Here is a 25641-nt window from a genome sequence, read left to right as displayed (position 1 = left end):
GCTTCAAACCATGATCCTCTGGATCTCAGCCTCCTGAGTAGCTAGGATCATGAACCACCAGTACCAGATCTCAGTTCCAAGTGAAAAGAGTGATTAGCTGGCAGGATACAGGGCCTGCAGATGCCCTGGCCCTGGCTGGCATCTGCAGCGATGACCTCTTCGAAGCAGCTAGCCCACTGGACACAGGGGACAGAGATCGCTCCCAGTGTTGAAGCAACTGGTTTGGGGGCCCTTTGGGGGTGGCCACCTTTTGTGCCGTCATGTTGCACGTGTGTGTGCTTGGGCAGTGGGTGTTTGTTTGGAGTGTGCCCTTGACCACGGCCCATCCAGCCTCAGTCACCCTCCTCCCCCTGGCTTGGACATCACCTGCTTCCCCCTCTCCCAGAATCCACCTCTGCGGGGCGCCAGAGAGCCACAGTGAAGCCCATGTTTATTGCCCACGTTGATTTTCTTGGTGTTGAAGAAGCAAAGCCCAGTCCAATCACTGCCAAGCCAATTCCCTGGCTCTGCATGGGCCGCTTTAAGACATCAAACCCTTGCCTGAATTTTGAGACAGGCCAAGTTCATGGTGACTGTCCTCCGTGGTCCTCCTGGGTTACTGCTTCCCAGAACACAACAGGGAAAGTCAGAAACACAAGGAAAGGTTCAGTGGGTCCCAGAAATAACTGACCTTTGTACAGCTAAAGGCCAAGTTATCTAAACTTGAAACCACCCACCGGGGGAAATGACGAAGTTCCTCTTTCAAATGGAGCAGCGAGGCAGGTGCTAGTGGCTCACACCTATAATCCATGCTAAACAGGAGGCTGAGATCTGAGGATGGAGATTTGACACCAGCCAAGACAGGAAAGTCTGTAAGACTCTTATCTGTAATACATTATCAAAAAGCAGGAAGTGGAGCTGTAGCTCGAGTGAGCACCAGCCTTAAGCAAAAAAACTAAGAGATTGCACCTAGGCCCTGAGTTCAAGCCCTAGTAGGCGCATAAATAACCCAGAGGATGTAAATGCTTGCATGATGATGATTTTTTGAATGAGCACAGACTTACATGGCTTCAAGATCCTTAGCAACCCCCTCTTCATTCCAGCACCTGAGCACACATCTTCAGGCTGACTCACACCCACACCCAAGCAGCCCTCACCTGCGGGGTGCAACGGGCCCATCATCATCCTTACAGAATGTTCAGGAAGGGGACGGAGCTGTGAAGGGGGTCTGGGCCTTCCTGGGGTCCTGGGGGCCGCTGAGGGCCTTGGCTGAGTAGGGACGGAGCATTGCTGTGTACATGCATGTACACATGCACTCACACAGCTGGAGGTGCCGGGTCACGCGGAAACCTCAGCACACAGCACAGCTTCCCCGGGGCAGAGGCAGCGCTGGGACAGAGCTCAGTCCCTATGCCTCACCTCTGCATCTGTCCAGCCTGGGGTCATGTCCAGCCTGGGGTCATGTCCAGCGTGGGATGGTGCCCAATGTGTGGGTCATGTCTGGTTATCTGTGTTGCATGCATTCCGCTCCCCCCCCCCCCACGCCCAACTAGGCTTTTTGTAACTCAGTTATCACTTGATTGTAGGCATCGCAGTGCTAGGGTTCAAATACTCCTCATTTTATCTCAACATGCACACGTAACCCTAGTTGCTTGTTCTTCTCTGGTGAGGGGGGGAGAAAGAATGGGAGAGGAAGGAGAGGGGAGAGGAAGAAGGGGAGGGGAGAGCAGGGAGACAGGAGATTCTGCTAAGGGAGAGGACGCGGCACACATCGCCACCTAGTGGCTCGATATGGCACCTCTCAGTGGCTGCCAGTTTAACTTCCGTGATTGGCCCCTTTCCCGCCATCCCTGACCCCATGTGGGCATCTCGGGGCTCCCGTCGGGGTGGGCTGTGACCCACAGGGAATAATCCACCCGTTGATCCGAGCCCACGGCCGGGTGTGGACTCCTCACGCCTGTGTATACCATGTTCTGCACGCCAGGCCCTCCGAGTGCGGTGGTCCCACCTGCGGCTGCCCTGGGTCGACCTGGACTGGCTCCTGGACATCTCCTGCCAGATCACCGAGCTGGACCTCTCTGCCAACTGCCTGGCCTCGCTGCCCTCCGTGATCCCCTGGGGGCTCATCAACCTGCGGAAGCTGAACCTCTCAGACAACCTCCTCGGGGAGCTGCCCTGCGTGCGCTCCTCGGAGGAGATCATCTGCTCCAGGTGGGCCCTGGGGGGCGGACGGGAGGGAGGGTAGGCAGGGGAGGGCAGGGCACTCTTGGCACTGGGCTTCTGCAGTCCTCTGCCTGGCTTCCTCACGCACTTGTGGTGGTCTTCAGAACAAAAGTCCCAGCTCCAGGAAAGAAGGAAGTTGGGTTCCCTCTTGTGGGAGTTCTCAGGAGCAAAGGAAAAGGGGGGTCATGGGACACCTTAGCCAAAATGCTTGCCTTGGTCCTGTACCAGAATTGAGAGAGAGGGTGAGCATCCTGGGAAAGGGGAGGGGCCTTAGAGGATGGGTCATTTGCATAATGGGGGGATGCACCAGCCCCTGTCTGCTTTTCCTGGAAAGAGGATGGAATGATTTTACTTCATTCATCTCTTTCTGTTACTTATCTGCAAGGCCTCCTGCCTCAGAGAATTTGAGCTGATTTGCTAGTGCTAAGGCTTGACAGATGCAATGGTTCACACCTGTAATCCCAGGGAGGTAGAGATTGGGGGCGGGGGGGGGGGGGGTTGAAGTTGAAGGCCAGCCTGGGCAAAAAAAAAAGTCAGACTCCATCTCAACAAATAAGCTGAGTACAGTAGTGCACACTCTAATCCCAGCCATGTGGGAGGTATAGGTAAAGAAGGTCAAAGGCCCCAGGCTCCAGCCCTAGCAAAACCCTATTTGAGAAAAAAACCTAACAGAACACCAATAGCAGGAAATGACTGGAGGTGTGGCTCAAGTCGTACAGCACCTGCCTGACAAGCATGAGGCCCTGAGTTCAAACTCCAGTAGGGCCAAAATAAATCAATCTAAGCCTCTATGTAAACAAAGAGGCAAAGATGTTAGAATTTGGGCAAGGTGTGCAGGCCTCACAAGCAAGTTCTGCACACCAGAAACTGGAAAAGCAAGGCCGTTCGTGCAGTGGTGTTAGGTTGGAAGTCAGAGGCTCACACTTGCTAGGCTGGCACTCTACCACTCAAGCTACACCTCTGTCTCTGCTTTTTGCTGGCTATTTGGAGACGGAGTCTCCTGGACTCTTCTGCCTTGGCTGACCTCACACTGTGATCCTCCACATGGCAGCCTCCGGAGTAGCTAGGATTGTCAGCCTGAGACACCTGTGCTGAGCCATGTGGGTTTTGCTTTTCTTTTCTTTTTTCTTTTTTTAATCCAGGCCAGATGGACAGATCTGTCAGGGTCAACAAGAGAAAAAGTCCTGCTGGGTGGCTTCCCAGCTGCCCCAGGGTGTCAGCTTACTTTTCCAGAATATTCCTAGGAAGGATTTTAATCCTAAAATTGGCTGAAAGTAGACTCGGGGTTTTGTTTGTTTGTTTGTTTGGTTTTTGTTTTGTTTTGTTTTGTTGTCTACGCTAGTCATTGTAAAAGTTCATCAAATGAAAGAATCACAAGAGAAAAATCACAGTGCAGAAAATTTTTCAGAGGGAAAAAATCTTTTGCTTTCAGAGAAATATGTCAAGTGATTTTTTTTTCTTCCTTTTTTTTTTTTTTTTGTTGTTGTTGTTGGGTTTTTTGTGGTTCTGGTCTTGAAGTTTGAACTTAGGAACTGGGTGCTGTCCCTGAGCTTTTTTAGCTCAAGGCTAGCTCTCTACTGCTTGAGCCACCGGGACATTTCTAGCTTTTTTTTTTTGTGTTTGAGAGTCCATTGGAGATAAGAGTCTCAGACTTTCCTGCCAGGGCTGGTTTTGAATGTGGATCCTCAAATCTCAACCTCCTGAGTAGCTAGGATGACAGGTGTGAGCCACTGGCTCCTGACTTTCTTTTTAAATTCTTCTTCTTCTTTCTTCTGATCCCCTGACTCCCTTCTCCCAACCCCAGGCTGCTTGAAATCGACATTTCCAGCAACAAACTCTCTCACCTCCCACCGGGATTTCTGCACCTGTCCAGACTTCAAAAACTGATCGCTTCAAAAAACTACTTAGAAAAGTTATTTGAAGAAGAAAATGGTATGTGTCCACCAGCATGATCTGATGACACTGGTGATTTTCTTCCTGGTAGATATGTTAATATATATTATATATAGTATATCTATTATATATAGTATGTATATATATTAACAATTTATACTTGGATTTATCTGTACTCCCTCCCAGCCACTAACTGGATTGGCCTTCGGAAGCTGCAGGAGCTGGACGTGAGCGACAACAGACTGACCGAACTCCCCGCCCTCTTCCTGCACTCCTTCAAAGGCCTCACTCACCTGAACGTCTCCAGAAACAACCTCAAGGTGTTTCCAGATCCCTGGGCCTGTCCGCTGGTTAGTATCAGCCAAGGCAAGGGGCCCCGGGGCAGGTAATCCCCCTGGAAGCCAGCCGACCCAGCTCTGGGTTCAAGAACCACGCAGGAAAATAGTTCTTCCCACAGAAACAGGAGGAGTGGGAAGGCCCTGGTCTTTTAAGACAACAGAAGAAAGAAGCAAGATGGCAGGCGCCTGACTATTCTGTCTCTTTCTCCACAAACGCTTAGAGATGCTGCAAAGCATCCAAGAATGCCCTGGCAGCGCTGCCCGACAAGATGGCTGTCTTCTGGAAAAACCACCTGCGAGATGTGGATTTCTCCGAAAACGCACTGAAAGAAGTTCCCCTGGGACTCTTCCAGCTAGACGTAAGGACTCCCGACGGCTCAGCTGTAGCTGTGCTGTCCAAAATCACTCCACAGATTCTTCTAAGACAAATCAGGAAGAGAAGAAAAAAATGGAGCAGGGAGAAAAGGTTCAGCCAGCCAACAGGTGCCTAAGCCAGGAATGGTAGCTCACACCTGTAATCCTAGCTACTCAGGAAGCTGAGATCTGAGGAGCAAGGATTTCAAAGCCAACCCAGGCAGGAAAGTCCAAGACACTCTTGTCTCTAATGAACCATAGGGGGAAAAAACCAGACGCAGAGATGTAGCTCAAGCAGTAGAGCCCTGCTAGCCTTGAACAATAGATCTAAGAGATAACACCTGGCCCTGAGTTCAAGCCCCAGTACCAGAACAAAAACAAAACAGTAATAAAAGAAGAGGAGAAGGGAGGAAAGAAGAGGGGAGAGAAAAGGGAGGGGAAGGAAAGAGGGAAAGGAAGGAAAGAGGGAAAGGAAGGAAAGAGGGAAAGGAAGGGAAGGACAAAGAAAGGAAGGGAAGGGAAGGGAAGGGAAGCTCTGACTTTGGGAGCTAAAGTCTATCAGCCAGCTGGCAGGCTCTGACTCGGCCTTGTCTTCTCCCACCCACCCCCTCCCTACTCCAGGCCTTGGTGGTCCTGAGGTTACAGGAAAACCAGCTGGTGTCGCTGCCCCCCCAGGACAAATGGACCTGCAGACACCTCAAGACCCTGGACCTCTCCAGAAACCAGCTTGGGAAGTAAGGAGAAGGCCTGGGCCCCCATGTGCATAGGGCTCCCCGGAGGGTGTGCTGGGCTCCATCTCCCCACTCCAGTGAATGGCCTTGGAGCCGACCCCGGGAGGAACATTCTGGCTGGTGGAAGGCCCTAGAGGAGACTGTGTTCTCCGATCGCGGCCCTGATAGTAAAGTGGCTGTGTCCCCAGAGCCTCTCTCCCCGCCCGTCCCACAGGAGTGAGGAGGGCCTGAAAACAAAGCGGATCTCCCTTTTCACCACCAGAGGGCGCCAGCGCTCGGCCACGGATTCAGGTGTGTGCTGGGGCCCAGAGCCCCTGGTGGATGGGGAAGGAGTCCAGGGGGGTGGCTTTGTCTCCTAGCTCCCCACCCGTCCTCCCTGCCCCCCAAATAATGGAAACCCTGGCTCATTGCCTTTCCATAGCCGTGATCATCTGGAGAAATCAAGGGTTATTTGTGCCACGCGCGTGCCAGGCCGGCGTCCTGGCTTTGGGTGCAGGGCTCGGTGGTGCAGGTCAGGAGCTGGTGCTGAGCCCTTCCCCGGGCTGGCTGCGCGCGCACCCGGCTCCACGCCTCGCCACAGGCCGGCGGGACGCCACTTTGCGTATTACGCATGAGGAAAGCAAGACACCTGGCATGCCTCCCCTTCCTTTACCACAAGACGCCAAAGTTGTCTCCTCCTCTTCCTCCTCCTCCTCCGCTCCCCCTCCTCCTCTTCCTCCCCTCCCCCTCCTCCCCCTCCTCCCCCTCCTCCCCCTCCTCCTCCCCCTCCCCCTCCTCCTCCTCTTCCTCCTTTCCTCCTCCTCCTCCCCCTCCTCCTCCTCTTCCTCCTTTCCTCCTCCTCCTCCCCCTCCTCCTCCTCCTCCTCTTCCTCCTTTCCTCCTCCTCCTCCCCCTCCTCCTCCTCTTCCTCCTTTCCTCCTCCTCCTCCCCCTCCTCCTCCTCTTCCTCCTTTCCTCCTCCTCCTCCCCCTCCTCCTCCTCTTCCTCCTTTCCTCCTCCTCCTCCCCCTCCTCCTCCTCTTCCTCCTTTCCTCCTCCTCCTCCTCCTCCTCCTCATCCTCCTCTTCCACCCTTCCTCCTCCTCCTCCTCTCCTCCTCCTCCTCCCCCTCTCTTCTCTCCCTCCTCCTCTTCTTCCTCCTCCCCCTCCTCCTCCTCCTCCTCCTCCTCCTCCCCCTCCTTTCCTCCACCTCCTTCCTTCTCTTCCTTTCCTCCTCCTCCCCCTCCCCCTCCCCCTCCTCCTCCTCCTTTCCTCCTCTTCCTCTTCCTCCTCCTCTTCCTCCCCTTTTCCTCCTCTTCCTCCTCCTCCTCCTCCTCCTTTCCAACTTCTCCTCCTCCTCCTCTCCACTTCCTCCTCCTCTTCCTCCTCTTTTTTCCTCCTCCTCCACCTCCTCTTCCCCCTCCTTTCCTCCTCTTCCCCCTCCTTTCCTCCTCCTCTTCCTTTCCACTCCTCCTCCTCCTCCTTTCCACTCCTCCTCCTTTCCTCCTCCTCTTCCTTCCTCTTCCTTTCTTCTTCCTCCTCCTTCTCCTCTTCCTCCTTCCTCTTCTGTACTCGACTTGAACTCAGTACCTGGGCACTGTCTCTGAGCTTTTTCACTCTAGGCTGGTGCTCTGCCCCTTGAGCCACACCTCCACTTCTGGCTTTTTGCTGATGAGTTGGAGATAAGTGTCTCGTGGACTTTTCCTGCCCAGGTTGGCTTCACAATTTGTGTTATCTCGGCCTCCTGAGCAGCTACGATTACAGGCGTGAGCCATCCGTGCCGCCTCTCTTTTTTAATATATAGCATAATTTTATTATTACTCGTCATGTAGTGATTGTACATCTTCATAGGGCATTGGCGATGGTGCATTGTGGTCAGATTAAGGGTAAACGGAATTTCCCTCACCCATTTCTCTGTGTTGGGGATCTTCGGACTCCTTTCAGGTACATTTCTGCTCTATGCCATCATCTGTGGTCAGTCATATCAACCCCGTTGCCTGTAGAACTTTGGAAGCTGCGCCTCCCATACAAATGCAATCACGGGCCATGCTCTCCGCAGCCCTCATCTCCACACCTTCACCAGCTCCCCGGGTAACCGCACTTCTACTCTCCACCTCTGTGAGAGCAACTTTGGTCAAAATTGGCCTTCTAAAGCCAACAGCCTTCAAGGAAAGATCCCTTGGATTGCTGTTCTACTGCCCAGGAGCCAGTGGTTAGCTTGTTCTAAATGCACTGTGATGTCACTGGCCTCTTGGGCAGGAAGCATTGAAACTGACATGAACAGATGTGTGGGGGGGGGGGGGGAGTGCGAGAAGTGTCACAGAGGCCAGGAGGTTCCCATTGGCAAGAAGCGAGCTAACATAATCTGTCCACCTGTTCCTCCCTTGTGGACTGGTGGGTGTGGCGTATGCAAATGATATGCATGTAGACCCATCCTCTGTGCATAGGAGGGTTCTACCACAGAAGAAGTAACCATCAGTGGGGCAGATAGAGATGTGTCTGCAGTTTCACATCTGCAGATTCAACTCACCATCAGTTGACACTATTGCGGGGGGGAAAAACAAAAATTGCATCAGTATTGAACATGGGCGGCCATTTCCCCTGTCAGCCTTCCCAAAACAACACAGCAGAATGAACAGCATTTATGTAGCGTTTGCATCGTGGCATCTAGAGACGTCTGAGGAGCTACCTTACACAGGGCCCTGGGCATCCTTGGGCGTTGGAATCTGAAGGATCCTGGTGACAGTTCTTTAGAGGGATGAAAGGACATTGTGTAGGAGTTTATATGTCACAGGAAGGTCAAGATGCGCAGAGCAAAGCACCATGGGAGCAGGGAGCAACCCTGAAAATGGCTGGGAGGTGACCCTCCCTCCTGCATGTCTGGGGGGTTGGGGAGGGCAGGGAGAGGAGGCCCCACCCCTGAGGAGACCCCTGGCAGAGGCGAAGTTGGTTTGGGCAGATGACAAAGGCCTCTTGGTGTCTTCAATTTCATCTGGGCGGTGGAGGCCCACAGCTGAGTGGAATGGAGGCAGAGCAGGGTGGGGCGTCCCTTGTAACCCCCCTTTTTCCCCCTCGGTAGAGCTGTTGACCTGGGGGTAAAAGAATCATGCACTTTATGGTGCAGCTCCAGGGGACTGTGCGCGCTCGAGCGGTTCTATTTGTGCAGCGGCCTTGTCCAAAAATAATTTGGATGAGCGTTTTTACGGTAAAATTCAGACCGGCGGAGTCATAAATAACTTATGAATAAATAATAACAGTTCATAAATACCTCAAGCCCGGGGCTGCCCCAGCCCAGTTTCCATGGTGTTTCCATAGTTGGCAGGAGGCTGGGACAGGTGCGGCTGCTCCCGAGCTGAGCCTCCCGCTCCAGCCCGCCAGCCTCTCGAGAGACTTCATCCACACCCCGAACCTGCACGCCAGGAAGCCTGCCCGCCAGGTGCTCAGAACAGTCTCCCTCTGTGGGGAAGCGCATAGATCGTCTCTCATGAAAACGTGGATCAGGGAGGCGAACGCTGACTTCCCTTTTCAGAAAACAAGCCTTGGTGGTGAAAGTTCTCCTCCATGATAAGTCCTCGTCCAGATCTGTGTGTGTGTGTGTGTGTGTGTGTGTGTACACACACACACACAGAACTGGAACTCAGCATCTGGGTGCTATCCCTTAGCTTTTTTTGCTCTGTAGTGCTCTGTCTACATTTCCACTTTCAGCTTTTTGTTGGTTAATTCAGATCTCATGGACTTGCCTGCCCAGGTTGGCCTTGAACCAAGCTCCTCAGATGTTAGCTTCCTGAATAGCTAGGATTGCAGGTGTTAGCCACTAGCACCCGGCTATGAAGCTATCTTAAAAAAGAAAAAAAAGAAAGAAAGAAAGAAAGAAAGGAAGAAAAATCTACAGTAATTTAATTCCCACATTGGCCTTGCAGCTGGCTGGGCAGATTTTCCAGGCATTGATCTTGGTATTCCACTATCATCTCTTCCAGAACATTCTCTGAGGTCAAGTTACCCCATTAACCATTGATACTGCTGATCTGGGCAGAGAAAGCCAGAGGGAAGGAGGAGGTACTTATATCAAGAGCAATCAAACATAGTGTCTGCCCAAGAAAGGAATCGACTTCTCTGTCTTTCACCCATCTGGCAGGGCACCCAAGGTGGGGTGGGGAGCAGGAAGGGGTTGTATGATGAGGCTTCCATCTCGAATTCTCTGAGCTCTAGGAGGGCTATTCCTGCCTGCTTGCCCTGCTGGTAGCCGTGGAATAAAAGCCATTCAGAGACTCTGGTAAAACCTGAACTCTGATCCCTACTTCCAACACCCAGGGGTATTCTTTCTCCATGCAAATACCCTGAGCCTGGGTAAATGGCAGATTTGGTATGATTTCTGTGGTAACCTCAAAAATTAGCCTATTACTCTAGTAACCTCAAAAATTAGCCTAATGGATAAGTCGATTGAATTGTCAAGAGTCTGGCCAGTTTTTTTTTTTTTTTTCTTAGAGTGCCATCTTAGACAACCTAAAAAAGAATAGGCCATTTTAAAAAATATTATTATTGGGCTGGGAAGGTAGCTCAGTGGTAGAGTGCGTGCCTTGCATGCATGAGGCTCTGGGTTCAGTTCCTCAGTACCACATAAGCAGAAAAAGCTGGAAGTGGCGCCGTGGCTCAAGTGGTAGAGCGCTAGCCTGGAGCTGAAGAGCTGAGGGACTGCGCCCAGGCCCAGAGTTCAGGCCCCATCCCGACAAGCAAAATAAAATGAAATCATTATTATTACTAATTAAAGAGCTCTTAAAAAAGAAATTGAAGAAGAAATACGTGTATATTTTAAAACAAAAATTTCAAATAGCACCAACCAAAAAACACAGGGAATACTGACGGCGTTTCCTGTGGAAGCCCTGTTGGTGAAATGCATGCGCATGGCACCTTGTGCCTGCATTGCTTCACCGATCCCCTTTGACAGTGGAGAATATGGGCTTTGTTCTTTCGTGTTGCTTTTGCAAGCGATGTGTGTGTCACCGGGTCTGTCCCCGTACCTTCAAGGAAGCCCATGGAATGAAGGGGTCTGGGTTTGGTGAGCCCCGTATTCCATATTCCATTCTGGCAAGTTTCCCAAAGCGCCCTCTGGCGGCTGGACCCGTTTGCGTCCCTCCTGGGTCTCCAGGCTCCTGTGGTCCAGGATACTTTGAAAAGGTCACCTGCTCGGTCATTTCTTCGCAGGGAGCACGCTGGAATTTCCAGCCTTCCTCGGTGACACGTTGGAAGTCCTTTATCTGAACGACAACCACCTCGATGCCGTCCCTCCGTCCGTCTGCCTGCTGAAGAACTTATCAGAGCTCTACCTGGGAAAGTATGTGCATGGGGAGAAAGACGGGGTGCGGGTCCTTGGGGGCCAGGGAGGCACCTGTAGCTCACGCCTGTCATCCTAGCTACCCAGGAGGCTGAGATCTGAGGATCCTGGTTCAAGTGGTAGAGCAAGCCTTGAAGGGAACAAGTTCAAGGACAGTATGTAGGCTGTGAGTTCAAGGCCCAGGACTGGCACATTCATGTTGAAGAGTGCCTTGTCTAGAAGAGACCAAAGCCCTCTTGATGTGCTGTAGTCCTGAAGAGATTGGGGGTGCGGGGAGGGGAGAGGCCCCAGCTCCAAGCCGTCATTTCCTCTATGTACTGTCCAGTGTTGAACGGGATACTTGAAGTCAGGGCCTGAGGTGGGTGGCTTGGGGTGGAGGCCATTGGCAGGCTGGAGGCTGGTGTGTGTGTGTGTGTGTGTGCACATGCGCGTGTGCACACGTGTGTCCCCTCACGGTGGCCTGTGTGTCCAGCAATCCCAGCCTCCGGGAGCTCCCTCCTGAGCTCGGTCAGCTGAGCAACCTGTGGCAGCTGGACATCGAAGACCTGCAGGTGGGCAACGTGCCCGCGGACGTCCGGAAGGAAGGTGGGTGCGGTTCCCGCGGCCGGTTCCCGCCACGCCCTGCGTGTCCCCACCAAGCTTCCCACGTGCCCACCGTGGAGGGGTAACCCTGACCCCTCTGCTCCACACCAGGGGTGACACCCAGGGCGTCAGGACTCGGGAGGGGACAGTGGACGTGTCTTTGCAGAAAGCACGACTCTAGAGTCTAGATTTTTCCACCAAACCAGGCCAGGGCCTGCTGTGAACGAGCCCCACCCCCCTTTATATTTTCACGCAGGCCCCAAAGCTGTGCTGTCCTTCCTGCGTGCCCAGCTCCGCCAGGCGGAGAGATGCAGGCTGATGAAGATGATCATCGCCGGCCCACCCCGTCAGGGCAAGTCCACCCTCTTGGAGATCCTACAGACGGGGCGAGCCCCGCAGGGGACCCACGGCGAGGCCACCATCAGGACCACCAAGTGGGAGCTGCAGAGGCCGGCCGGCTCCAAGGCCAAGGTCAAGGCTGGGCCCCCAGGAGCGGCCACGTGGGTGGGAGGGGCCTCTCCAGGGGGGTCGAAGAGGGCCGCTGTCCTCTGCACACAGCCTGGTGTCCAGCCCTCCTCCCCACCCTCCCAGGCTGCCAGAGGCCGCTGTGTGCTGTTCCAAAGTCAATTCTGTCCACGACCTTGTCGGCTTCAGCCGTGATTACGTTGAGGCGCTCGGCCAGTGGTTTGTTAGACTTGGCTGGCTGTCCGTTAGGTCCCCTCGAGGGGATTTTAAAGACAGAGCTGCTCAGGGCTCACTGCTGACCCCCAAGACTGAGCTTCAGATGACCTGGGAAGGGGCCCCCCTAGGGCTGAGGACTAATGGGAGAACCCCAGCATCTCCCCGCTCCCTAACCAGAAGGCCAGGGACACCCCCTGGGCCCTCCCCGTGCTATCCCGGTCCCCACTTCAGCCCCAAGTTCTGAAATGCCTTTGTTCAATTCCTATTTAGTCAGAGCTGGTGGCTCATGCCTGTAACCCTAGCTACCCAGGAGGCTGACATCCAAGGATTCTGGTTTGAAGCCAGCCCAGACAAAGCGGAGAGACTTTTCTTTCCAATTAACCAGAAAAAAACAAAACAGAAGTGGAGCTGTGGCTCAGGTAGTCTTGAGGGAAAAAGCTAAGCAGGAATGCAAGGAAGGACCAGAGTTTGAGCCCCAGTATTGCCTCCCGCAACAAAAAGAAAGGAACAGAAGGAAAGGAGGGAGGAAAAGAAAAGAGAGAGAATCCTTAGCCTGGTGCAGTGGCTCCCATTGATCGTCTTAGCTGCTAGGGAAGCAGAGATCAGAAGGTTGTAGTTCAAGGTCAGCTCAGACAGAAATGTAGGCAACTCCATCTCAACCAATGGCTGGGCACGGTGGTACATGCCTGCCATCCCCAATTACATCAGGGAGGACACGTAGGAGGAACGCAGCCCAGCGTGGTCTGGGGAACAAAGTGAGGCCCTACTTTGAAAATAACCAATGCAAAAAAACAAAAGGAGGGGGGCGCTAGATGCTAGCCCTGAGCTCAATCCTCTGCTCTACCAAAAACACAAAGGTAGAAATGAGATCACTTGAATATTGTTTAAACCTTTGGCTGCCATCTTTCTCACCCAGTGCCAGGCAGATGGAAACATGTTTTCTGCTCTGAAAAGAACAAAAGGGCATGGGAAATCTCGGGGTGGTGGGGGGGAATGCATTCATGGACTTAGTGGTTTTAGGGTGAGCCTTCCTCTCAGCTCAGGTAAGAAGTCTCAGTGGGATCCTTCCTGCTGGGTGCTGTTTCTTCTGCCCTGGGGTGATTCAGGGGCCCAAGGGGCAAGACTTTGGGGCTGGCCTTTCTCAGCCGTCCCCAAATACAGTGCCAGCAAGAAATGGGGCTTTGCTAGAATTTCTCATCCAGAACCAGTTCCCAAATCAGGGCCATCCAGTTTGAGAACAGAAGCATTTACTCTGACTATATATTACATTCTTAAGACAAGACGGGGCGAGCGGGGGTGGTGGTGCAGTTCAAAGCCCTAGGGCCTTGAAGGAGAGCTATGGCTCAAGCTGGTCAAGCACCAGCCTTGAGTAGAAAAAGTGTGCAAGGCTCTGAGTTCAAGTCCAGGGATAGGTACAAAAAAAAAAAAGTCAACAGGGCACCAGTGACTCACACCTGTAATCCTAGCTACTCAGGAGGCTGAGATCTAAGGATCTCGGTTCAAAGCTAGCCCCGGCAAGAAAGTCTGTGAAACTCGTATCTCCAAAAAACCACCAGAAAACCAGAAATGGCTCTGTGGCTCAAGTGGTAGAGCACTCACCTTGAGCTGAAGAGCTGAGGGACAGCGCCCAGGCTCAGAGTTCAAGCCCCACAACTGACCAAAAAAAAAAAAGTCTTGAGTTCTATCCTCAGCACCAAAAACCAAAGAATGGATTTCTGTTTGTGAGGGAGAGACAAGTCAGCTAATGGATACCAGGTGCAGGAAGGAGTTGGGCTGACTCATTTTCTCTCCCCAGCTGGTCTCAACCAGCTGATGCCTGAGGCCGAAATTCCTCCTTCAGTTCTCCCTATCCGTTTCCTTCCTGCCATCAGCAAAGCCCTCCCCTTTCACCTGAAGGACAGGGGCCAGGGCTTCTGAGACACCAGGTCCCCTAATTGTAGCTGGCCTTTAGCTGGCTCGGAGCCAGCTGTCCATTCTCGTTTTTATCCATAAAAACCAAACAAACCCAGGCCCGCTTGCTCTGTCCGTGGGAAAAACACTGCCCAGTGGAAATGGTTCTGGCTCCAGCTCATCCATAGCAGCCCAAGCTGCTCTAAGTCTGACCTCACAGAGAGAGACACAGCCTTCCCACCAGGCTCTGGGCCAGGGAGTTTCCCATCCTCCTTGGTGGGCGCCACCCTCTGACCCACACCAGTTCCAAGGCTGCCTCCTCCATCTGACTGGTCCCACCTCCGTGGGGGCTGTGATGTCAGCTTGGGGTGGGGGGCTCCCTTCGAGATGCTCTTGGCCATCTGTGGCTGAGCCTGAGCCTCCAAGATGACTGCAATGGTCTCTGACATCCCTGCTTTGTTAGTCGCAAGATAGAAGCTTCTAGAAGTCTACTCTCATGTCACTGGACCCCTTTCGATTGCCTGGGTTACTGAGACCTTAGAGATATCCTAGAATGCCCATAACTTTTCTGTGGTTGTCTTTTTCAGATGCAAAGTAGACTTCTTTCTTCTTTTCTTCTCCCCTGTCAGTCTTCTGGGTTTTGTTTGTTTGTTTGTTTGTTTGTTGTTTTGGTATTCAGCTTCCTACTTGCTCAGCTAACACCCTGACACTTGCTCTGTTCCTACTCCTTGGCCTCTTTTTTTAAAATTAGAAAAAATACTTTAATAAAACTACTTTCTTATGAGACAAAATCTAACTGAAAATAAGTAAAAAAAAAAAAAAATAGTAGACGCGAGGCTTTAAGGATAAGGGACTTTCAATGGTAATTCACTTGTAAAACGTGCAGAATCTAGTCAGTGAGTGAACTGTGACGTCTTGGAGGTCAAATACTATGTAATTTAAACAACATAAAAAGAAACGTCTCAAGTGAACTTTATTAGTATCAAGCTCAACATAATCTACCAAAAAGTGACCAACCATAGCATTACCTTTTTTTTTTTTTGCTCCCTGACTTTTTCCCTATTTTTTAGCAGTTTTTTATTGTGATTAAGTGATGACATAAATTTCACAAATTCCACAGTATTGTGTTATTATTATTATTATTATAGTATTGTGTTATTGTATTAGTTACCCTTTCTTTGCCTCTTAAAATTTTTTGGTTTGTTTTCCATACAAGTTTGCTTTTCAGATCTGGCAGTGTTGCCCATTTAGTCTCAGATGGCCACCCTCCTATCTCTGCCTCCCAAGTAACAGGGGTTGCAGGCAGGCACCACCACACTCATTCAAAACGAGTGGCTTTCTTGATGGCGTCTCTGGTCTGTAAGACGCCTCTCCGTGGTGCCTCACTCAAGTAGGTGGAGTCGGTGGAGTTCAACGTCTGGGACATCGGTGGTCCCACCAGCATGGCGACGGTCAACCAGTGCTTCTTCACGGACAAGGCCCTGTACGTGGTGGTGTGGAACCTGGCGCTGGGAGAGGAGGCAGTGGCCAGCCTCCAGTTCTGGCTGCTCAACATTGAGGTGAGGACAGCCCTTCCAGCCCAGCCCCCCGCGGCGTGGGGACCCCCCTTCTCTGAAGCACCGCCCGCACTGATCACACAAGGGAATGCGCTATGCATTTTTAACACCCCCCCACACCGCCCCAGAATTGTGGTCCTGCTTGAGCTGAGGGCTGGAGCGCTCCTGTGAGCAGCTTCTTCGCTGGAAGTGTAACCGCCCACAAGATGGAGAAAGGCCAGGGCAAAAGAGGGGATTCTTCTGAATAAAAGAGAAGCCAGGAGCCTGTGGCACACACCTGTCACCCCAGCCACTCAGGAGGCTGAGCGCTGAGGATCGAGATCCAAAGCCATCCAGAGCAGAAAAGTCCATACAACTTTTGTCTCCAATTAGCTAGCTAATAATAATAATAATAATAATAGTGGAGTTGTGATTCAAGTGGTAGGGTAGTAGCCTCGAGAAAAAGAAGCCCAGACACAATACACACACACACACACACACACACACACACACACACACGTAAAATACTATGGCATAGCCCCTTGGTACAACTAATGTATACTTTAAAAATATGTTCAAAGCACTTTATCTGCCCATATGGAAATAGAGCAATAAACCACTTGGACTTGCTTTAGGAAAGAGGAGAGGAGATACAGGAGAGTAAGGGCAGGGGTACGGTTAATGGGATACACTGTGTAAAGGGAAATCTATGCTAATGTTAAAAAACATCACCAGGCTGGCATTAGTGGCTCAGGCCTGTAATCCCAGCTACTCAAGGGGCTAAGTAAGAGTGGGAGGAGTATGATTTGTGGCCAGCCCAGACAGAAGAGCCTAGCTCAGAAATAACCAGAAAAGCAAACAAACCAAAGCTGAAGGAAGTCAAGGCTCAAGTGGTCAAATGCCAGCCTAGCAAGTGCTAGGCCCTGAGTTCAAATCTCAATACAGCCCCAGAGAGAGAGACAGAGAGAGAGAGAGACAGAGAGACAGGGACAGAGAGAGACAGATAGAGACAGACAGACAGACAGAGAGAATGAGAATCTTTACAAATGCATGAAAAGAGAACTCCCACCTTTGATGGAAGTTTTCTGGAAGGTCAGATTTCCCAGCCCATGAGCTGAACTCAGCACCTCCCTGTGTGGAGAAGATCATGGGGGCCCCTGACACCCCTCGACTGCACCCTGAGCCTGCAAGGTGCCAGGCCACAGAAGCCAGCTGAGCGCAGCTGCATGCCCGGACACGCCTCAGCCCCCAGGAGCTCAGTGCAGGGCTGGAGATGGGGTCTCACACACCGCCTCCCCCCCTCCCCACAGGCCAAGGCCCCCAACGCCGTGGTGCTGGTGGTCGGGACGCACCTGGACTTGATTGAGGCCAAATTCCGCGTGGAAAGGGTGGCGACCCTGCGTGCCTACGTGCTGGCGCTCTGCCGCTCACCCTCGGGGGCCAGAGCCACCGGCTTCCCCGACATCACCTGCAAACACCTGCAGTGAGTGCCTCTTGGGGTGTTTGTCTTCCTGAGGCCCGGGCTTGGGCCTGGGTCCTGTCCCCACCCCAGGGCCAGGAGCCAAAGGCCACAGAAGCCGGGGGGGCTCCAAGACATGGCCACAGTGCCCCTGAGCCAGCCACAGAGCTCCAACCCAGGACAGACCCTGGGTGGCAGATTCAGGACCTGGAGTTGGGTCCCAGAGGTCCTGACAGCAGCATGGAGTCGAGAAGGAGCTGGCGTGGGGAAGGGGTGCAGGGCGTGGGAGGGGATGGATCAGAGCAGGTGGCACCAGTGCCCAAGCTCTGCCCCTCAGATAGCCCACAAGTTACACGGCTGTGGGTGCCCGCTTTGCACATGGAGAAGCTGAGGCTGGGTGAAGAAAAGGTGCATTGCTATGGTTTTGTAGGTACCCCTCAGGGTCCCTCACGTAGGGTGGAATGCCATAAGTAGGGGCCTGGCGCAAAGCTAGATCAAAACTCAGAACTGGTTGGGCACCAGTGGCTCATGCCTGTCATCCTAGCTGCTCAGGAGGCTGAGATCTGAGGATCGTGGTTCCAAGCCAACCTGGAAAGGAAAATCTGTAAGACTCATCTCCAATTAATCACCTGAAAACTGGAGGTGGCGCTGTGGCTCAGAGTAGTGGAGTGCTAGCCTTGAGCAAAAAGGCTCAAAAAAGTGCCCAGGCCCTGAGTTCAAGTCCCAGGATCAGTACAAAAACAAAAAAAGAACCCGCACCTCAGCACTGGACTTTTGGGGCCTCCTGGGATGCCCCAAAGGAACCCCCAGAGCGTTGGTAATAATAAAGGCTCAGTAATAATTGGCTCAGATCTCTGGGGCCAGCCTGAGTCCCGTCTCCTTCCAGCTAGGATCTTTGGAAGTTCCAATGAAAGTCTACGCCTGACCTTGGCCTTTCTCTATAAACTCAGCTAAGTTGGGACAACATCACAGCAGCCGAGTGTGGGACTCCCAGCGAGGTGCCTGGCACCCAGCAAGGCCTTTTTAGAAAAAAAAAAAATATATATATATCATATATATTAATATGCATATTAATATATATTAATTATCTTTAAGTAGTTGTACAATGGAGTTGGCATTCAACAGCTAGTAAACGCAATGTCACCCCTTTCCTCTCCTCCCACCCCCCATCCTGTTCATATCTTGGGCCTGAGTCCTCCAAGCCTTGTGGCTTCTAAGGGTGAAGCTTTGGGGGCGGGATTGGGAGACAGAGACGCTGGGGCTTCCGCCGGAGCAATGACGAGGCCCGGATCTCTCTACACACAGCGAGATCTCCTGCAGGAGCCTGGAAGGCCTGGAAGGCCTGCGGCAGCTGCTCTTCCACGTCGCCTGCAACATGAAGGACGTGGGCAGCACCATCGGCTGCCAGCGGCTGGCAGGGAGGCTGGTGGGTGCCCTGGCCCGCTTACCCCACGGGGGCTGCCGCCTGCGGTCGGCGCTCTCTCCTCCTCTCCTTAAGACCATGTGCCGGTGGCTCACGCCTGTCATCCTCACTACTCAGGAGGCTGAGATCTGAGGATCGTGGTTCAAAGCCAGCCCTGGCAGGAAAGTGCATGAGACTCTGATCTCCAATAAACCACTCAGAAAACCGGAAGTGGCGCTGTGGCTCAAGTGGTAGAGCGCTAGCCTTAAGCTGAAGAGCTGAGGGACAGCGCCCAGGCCCAGAGTTCAAGCCTCACAACTGACAAAAACCAAAAACAAACACAAAATCAGTGGATCAGCCAGGCACCATGGCTCACGCCTGTAATCCTGGATGCTCAGGAGTCTGAGATGGGAGGATCACGGTTCAGAGGAAAGTCTGTGAGACTCTTGTCTCCAATGAACCAGCAAAATGTTGTAGGTGGAAGTGTGGCTCAGGTGGTTGAGCGCTAGCCTTGCGTTAAACAGCTAAGGGACAGCGCCCAGGCCCTGAGTTCTAGCCCTAGTACCAGCACACACACACACACACACACACACACACACACACACACACACACAGCCTCTGTGGATGGACCCAGGGGGGCTGGGGAGGGACAGAGGCTCCTCCAGCTCAGACCAACTTGTCTCCAGATCCCCAGGAGCTACCTGAACCTGCAGGAGGCTGTGCTGGCAGAGCAGCAGCGCCGGAGCCTGGGTGACGAGGTTCAGTACCTGACTGACAGGCAGCTCGAGCAGCTGGTCGACCAGACACCGGGCAACGACCTCAAAGACTACGAAGACCTGCAGTCCGGTGGGCCTAGGGGCTGGGGGGAGGAGAGGGTGTTGGGTGGCCAGCGGGCACAGGTATGGGGACATAGGGAGGCTGGGCCCCCCAGGGGAGGCCCAAGAACCTTCCATACTTGGCAGGGCAGGGGGTCGATTATCAGTGGAAGAACTATAAATCTAGCTTCCCTGAGCCACTGAGGATACACACACACTCACACACACACACACACACACACACACACACACACACACACACACACAAGCAAAGTGAACTGGTCCCCACCCTCTGGGGCAGACAGACCAGTTGGGGTTTAAGCAAGTACAACTGATGCTCCTTGTTCACAGCAGTTTATTCTATGAGGTGGCCGAAATCACTGAATCAGTAACTACTGAATCATTACTGCTGTGGAAATAGAGGGTTAGCTTTCTCCCAGCCTCAACCTTCATCAACCAATTAACGCGTCCATCATCTTGTTTGATGTGGGCATCTGTTTAAAGATACCTTGATGATTGATGATGATGATGATGATGATGATGATGATGATGCCAGTCCTGGGGCTTGAACTCAAGGCCTGGGTGCTATGCCCATGAACTTTCTGCTCAAGGTTAGCATTCTACCACTTGAGCTACAGCACCACTTCTGGTTTTCTGTTGGCTCATTGGAGATAAGAGTCTCATGAACTTTCCTGCTGGGGCTGGCTTTGAACCCCAATCCTCATATCTCAGCTTCCTGAGTAGCTAGGATTCCGGGTGTGAGCCACCAGCACCTGGCTGTATCATTTCTTCCCAGGAAGTTAGTGACTTGTTCCCCCCTGGGAGTTCCTTTTGCCCTGGGGTGCAACTCCATCTTCTTCCTCCACCCCACAGCCACGAACTTCCTCATAGAGACAGGCACGCTGCTGCACTTCCCTGATACCAGCCACGGCCTCAGGAACCTCTACTTCCTCGACCCCATCTGGCTGTCCGAGTGTCTGCAGAGGATCTTTAACATTAAAGGCTCCCGATCAGTGGCCAAGAACGGTGTGATCCGAGCGGAAGACCTCAGGATGCTGCTGGTGGGGACCGGCTTCACACAGCAAACTGAGGAGCAGTACTTCCAGTTCCTGGCCAAGTTCGAGATCGCGTTGCCCGTCGCCAACGACAGGTGAGCAAGCCCCAAGCCTGGGCTGTGTCGGTTACACGGTACAGAGCGGTGGTTACGTGTGTAGATTTCTATTTGGTAGAGCAATCGAATCAGCCAGAGGGTTGACAGGGATCATTAATGTCTGCCTTCTCGTTTCTTCTCCTTTTCAAATGAAGGTAATCTTGTGGATTACGAGAATGATAGCTGCTGTGAGGATTAAATTAGCTAATACACGCACAGTACTTGGAATTGGATCTCACACCTCCCGAGGACTAGCAGTACTGTTGCTAGTGGGGTGTCTGGTTCTACCCCCAGCCAGGAATAGCAGACGCTTTACACCTTAGCACAGACAGTGGTTTCAAGATGCCCTGGACACGTTCCGTCTAGCCCCTGTTGCCGTAAGCTGCCTCGGAGCATGCCGCCACCTTGCTTTCTGAATTAGCTTGGAGGACATCATCTGCTTCTTTCATCCGGGTCCTGCTTTTGCAGACCTCTGGGGAACCATTGAGTCCTTCAGAAGCTCACGGGGGTGAGGGGGGACCTACAGCACCACCCCACCCCCAAAGCACACATAAGCCTTTGAGTCTTTGCCCTTCTTATAGGCAGAAGCTCCGCATCTCTCCACAGACTCTGGGAAAGACCCCAGGCCATGTACCTGAGTCTGTCTCTCTAGAGAAGCCTGAACCACAGCCCAGCTTCTGGGTGGACACTGGGTCATGCTCAGGGGTCACCCATGTACATTATCCAGATGCATGAAGAATGGATCTCTGTAGTCCCATCTGGCTCACTGCTGGGGAGAGTCTTTCCCAGCCCCTAATTGCTCACTGGCCAGCCGCATTGGGCTCTCCAGGAAGTCTATTTCCTATGAGATCTGCCTTCTACAGCCAGCCTGATTTCCAATTTCTTCATTTCCTTTCTGGCTTCTAACTCATCCCTACCAAGCAAGGCATGGTGGTATACTCCTGTAATCCCAGAACCCCAGAGACTGAGACAAGAGGGAGGGTTGTGAGTCCTAAGATAGATAGCTAGATTGATAAATCAATAGATAGCTATATTATAGGTAGATGATAGATAGATAGATAGGTAGATAGGTAGGTAGGTAGATAGATAGATAGATGAGCAAGCTCAAAACCGTAATCCTAGCTACTCGAGAGGTGAAAATAGAAGAGAATCACAGTTCGAGGCCAACCCTGGCATCAAAATTCTCGAGACTCCATCTGAGCCAATGGCTGGAGATGGTGGCTTGTGTCGGCAACCCCAGCTACAGGAGCACTGTGGCTGGGTACAGTGGCACATGCATGGGCACAACCATGGGCACAACCATGGGCAGCGCAAACAGGAGGGCCACAGTCCAGGCAAGGCCGGGAATAAAGCAAGACTCGATCTCAAAAGTAACCAAAGCAAAAAAGGGACTGCTCGCGTGGCTGGAACAGTAGAGCATTCATTTAGCAAATGGGAGGTCCCCCACACCCCCGAATAAGTCAATTTTCCTTCCCTCCAAAATATCAGGCTCTGTGTGCCTGGCATGCTGGCACCTCACCCGGCGCCTGGCTACAAGAGGGGACGTGGGAAAACACTTGCACGGGACACCTCTCCTGTGAGAGGTGCAGCCTGGATTATGACACAGGTGGAGAATCAGAGAGAACAGGTAGAACTGATGAGCGCCCCCTACTGAGGAGCTGAGGGATAAACTGAGACATTCCCTGAGGAGCTGAGAGCCAGGAACTGGTGGATCCTGCCTGTAATCCTAGCTACTCAGGATTTGAGAATCATGGTAGAGTACTAGCCATGAGGGGAAAAGCTGAGCAAAAGCACAAGGCCTTGGGATCAAGTCCCAGTACTGACTCAATCCTCAGTAGTAGAATTATAGGCATGAACCAATGCTCCAGGCTCCAATTTATTTTTATTTTTACTTTTTGTCAGCTGTGGGGCCTGGGCACTGTCCTGAGCACTGTACCACTTTGAGCCACAGCTCCACTTTTGGTTTCCTGGTGGTTCATTGAAGGTAAGAGTCTCACAGACTTTCCTGCCTGAGCTGGCTTTGAACCACGATCCTCAGGTCTCAGCCTCCTGAGTAGCTAGGATTACACGTTTGAGCCACCAGGGCCCAGCTTCCAATAAAAAATAAATAAATCTTTTATCTTCAGTCTGGGATTAGTTGAATACTAGGATCATTGTATAAAATCTTGAGACAGAAATTTCTCCCAGAAATTTCTAAATACATTTATTGAACTGAAGTGAGTTGGTTTTTAGAGACTTGGGGATCGCTGAAGACAAAACCCATTGTTAAGAAAAGAATCCAACTTCTGCACGCTCAGGGCCTGCCCGTGACCACCCTGTCCCCCCTGGCCCTGCAACCACCCCGGCTCTAGACACACACAGGGACCCCCTCAGGCCCCAGCTCTTTCAAATAATAACAGACAGAACCCTTGGTCATCCAGTGACGCAGCGGGTTTTTATGATGGCCTCATAAAATGTCCTCTCTTGCACCAAATAGCCGCATACTAAGTTGTTAAGACAATGGCGTCATCTCAGTTGGCTAAGAACGATAAACAACTTTGAGGAGCCAAAAAAATTCAAACCACCATTCCTCCAACCCCAGTATCTGCATTGTCCCCGAATTGTGCAGCTGTGTTTGCTTTCCCCTCTCCCCGACCACAGCTAATGCGAACGCTTCCCTAACCGCAGCCCAGTTTGCTGAGAATCAACTGTTTGTTGTGTCTGACTTCGCTCTGTTCTTTTCTTTCTCTCCCCCCCCCATTCCCTCACTAATACTGGGACCTGAACTCAGGCCCTGGGTTCTGTCCCTTAGCTTTTTGCTAAAAGCTGATGCTCTACCAGTTGAGCCACACCTCCATGTCTGGCTTTTTGCTTGTTAGTTGGCCATAAGAATCTCTCAGGTTCATCTGCTCAGGCTGACTTGGAACCATAATCTTCAGACCTCAGCCTCCTGAGTAGCTCGGAGCCGCCGGTGCTCGGCCTCATAGCTGATTTTCTTATGATCATAGATGGGTTCACATCTCCCCTGCACATCATTCTAGATTTTCTCCTGGAAAGCCTGATGCATGTGTACTCTTCACTGTGCTCATGTCCATTTGCCTTTGGGGGCGTTGTTTCTCAGCACACATAGACTACCTTTCTTTCTAAAGAAAGCCCCACTGGGGCTGGGAAGGTAGCTCAGTGGTAGAGTGCTTGCCTTGCATGCATGAGGCCCTGGGTTCGATTCCTCAGCACCACATAAGCAAAAAAGAAAAAAATCTGGAAGTAGCACTGTGGCTCAAGTGGTAGAGTGCTAGCCTTGAGCTGAAGAGCTGAGGTACAGCGCCCAGGCCCAGAGTTCAAGCCCCATAATTGGCCAAAAAAAAAAGAATTCTGTGGGCTCAGACAGGCTCACACCTGTAATGCTAGATACTCAGGAGGCTGAGATAGGAAGATCACAGTTCAAAGCCAGACCGGGCAGTGAGACTCTTATCTCTAAGTAACTACTAGAAGGCCAGTTAATAGCGCTGTAGCTTAAGTGGCTGAGGGCCATCTTTGAGGGAAAAAAAAAAAAAACCTCAGGGACAGTGCCCAGGCCCTGAGTTCAAGCCCCAATACACACACACACACACACACACACACACACACACACACGCCATAGGCTTAGTTGAGATGACCTATAGCCTGAGCCATGTCAGCCGGTCACGGGTCCCTTTGATATGTTTCAGCTACCTCCTGCCACACCTCCTCCCCTCCAAACCAGGACTGGACATCCACGGGATGCGACACCCCATGGCCAACGCCATCCAGCGGGTGTTTAAGATGAGCTTCGTGCCTGTTGGCTTCTGGCAAAGGTTCATAGCACGGATGCTGGTCAGCCTGGCAGAGATGGACCTGCAGGTACCCGCGGATTCTGTGGAGGGGCGGTGTTAGGGCAGGAGGACTCTGCAGAGGGGAGGTATGGGGTCATCTTCCTGGCTTGGACAATTCACATCCTGTTAGCAGGGATTCCAAGAGCTCACCCGCACGCTTACCTGACCAGAGCACCCACTCTGGCTCCACCCCCAAGCCAGTTCTGGCTCCATAGAGGTGGACTTGAAATGGGGTTTTAGACCTCAAGCCCAAAGCCCAGGAATCTCAAGTTAGATCCAGCCACTCTTCACCACAGGCCAAAGAAAGAGACATGGTGAAGGGCAGAGAAAGGAGGTTTATTCAAGGCAGCCATGGGCAGACAGCACTTCATTGGCCGCCATCTTTGGGGGTGCTGACATTGGCTTCAGGTTAAATAGGGAGAAATGGGGGCAGGGGGCGAGGAAGGGCTGCAGAGTTAAAACAGTCCAGGTCACAGATGGGGCTGGTGGAGCATTCGCTCGACTTTGTCCTTGGAGGAATTCTGGAGAATGGTTATCTCTTTATGACTGGAACAGAACGGGAACCAAGAGACCTCCCAAGTTTTTGGCTGTTTGCTTTAAGATGATAAGAAAGCAATGCTTGTTGGAGGGGCTGTTTGCCTTCTACACCAGATACCTCTCCCTGAATCTTGTCTTTCCTTCTGCAAACAAGGTGATTGCAGCAGAGAATAGCTCAGATCAAAGGGCGCAGACACAACGTTGAGGGACTTTTAATTAATTCATAGTACTCAGCAAAAGCATCCTTCAGTTGGCATTCTAACTCTTCCCTAGGGTGTGCTGTGGGCGGCCGTGACTCCATGACTCTAAAAGCTGGTCTTGCCATCCTGGCTGAATTCGGGACTGGGGACCCTAAGCAACCCAGCCCACGCCCCAGACCACACAGATCAGAAGTATAGGTATCGACAGGAAATTTTTCCCTCCCTCCCTCTCTCTCTCCCTCCCTCTTCCCTCCTTCCTTCTTTTTTTCTTTCCTTCCTTCCCTTTCCTTCTTCCCTTTTTTCTTTCCTTCTTCCTTCCTCTCTCTTCCTTCCTTCCTTCCTTCCTTCCTTCCTTCCTTCCCTTTCTCCTTCCCTTTCTCTCTCCCTCCCCTCTTTCTCTTTCTCTCTCTCTCTTTCTCTTCCTTTCTCTCTCTCTCTTTCTCTCTCTCTTTCTGCTGGTACTGGGGTGTAAACTCAGGGCCTGGCACTGTCCCTTAGCTTTTATGCTCAAGTCTGATGCTCTACCACTTGAGCCACAGCTCCAGTTCTTGCTTTTTGGTGGCTCGTTGGAGATAAGAATCCCACAGTCTTTCCTGCCTGGACTGGTTTGGAACCTTGATACTCAGATCTCAGCCTCCTGATTAGATAGGATGACAGATGTGAGCCACTGACACCTGGCAGATGATGGGGTCTGATCTTCCTGTTTTATTTAAATAGGAAGGAAAATAAATGCAA

General features: G+C 52.1%; 1 protein-coding gene across 1 annotated transcript in view; it reads left to right on the top strand.

Moving 5' to 3' along the window:
• Lrrk1 (leucine rich repeat kinase 1) overlaps positions 1–25641 on the top strand; it is a 67976-nt gene that overhangs the window by 20934 nt on the left and 21401 nt on the right. The window contains exons 7-21 of the mRNA XM_042698503.1: positions 1964–2190; positions 4007–4134; positions 4282–4445; positions 4655–4792; positions 5409–5521; positions 5733–5809; positions 10696–10825; positions 11298–11410; positions 11664–11878; positions 15373–15537; positions 16824–16996; positions 18278–18398; positions 19061–19220; positions 20063–20339; positions 24026–24197. Of these exons, the coding sequence (XP_042554437.1) occupies positions 1964–2190; positions 4007–4134; positions 4282–4445; positions 4655–4792; positions 5409–5521; positions 5733–5809; positions 10696–10825; positions 11298–11410; positions 11664–11878; positions 15373–15537; positions 16824–16996; positions 18278–18398; positions 19061–19220; positions 20063–20339; positions 24026–24197 (2373 nt within the window). The remainder of the gene's footprint in view (positions 1–1963; positions 2191–4006; positions 4135–4281; positions 4446–4654; positions 4793–5408; positions 5522–5732; positions 5810–10695; positions 10826–11297; positions 11411–11663; positions 11879–15372; positions 15538–16823; positions 16997–18277; positions 18399–19060; positions 19221–20062; positions 20340–24025; positions 24198–25641) is intronic.

The sequence above is a fragment of the Dipodomys spectabilis genome, unplaced genomic scaffold, assembly GCF_019054845.1.
Source record: "Dipodomys spectabilis isolate Male_0828 unplaced genomic scaffold, ASM1905484v1 ptg000233l, whole genome shotgun sequence".
NCBI lineage: Eukaryota > Metazoa > Chordata > Mammalia > Rodentia > Heteromyidae > Dipodomys > Dipodomys spectabilis.
The sequence above is the reverse complement of the archived record's forward strand: the minus strand, read 5'-3'. Positions and strand labels throughout refer to the sequence as shown.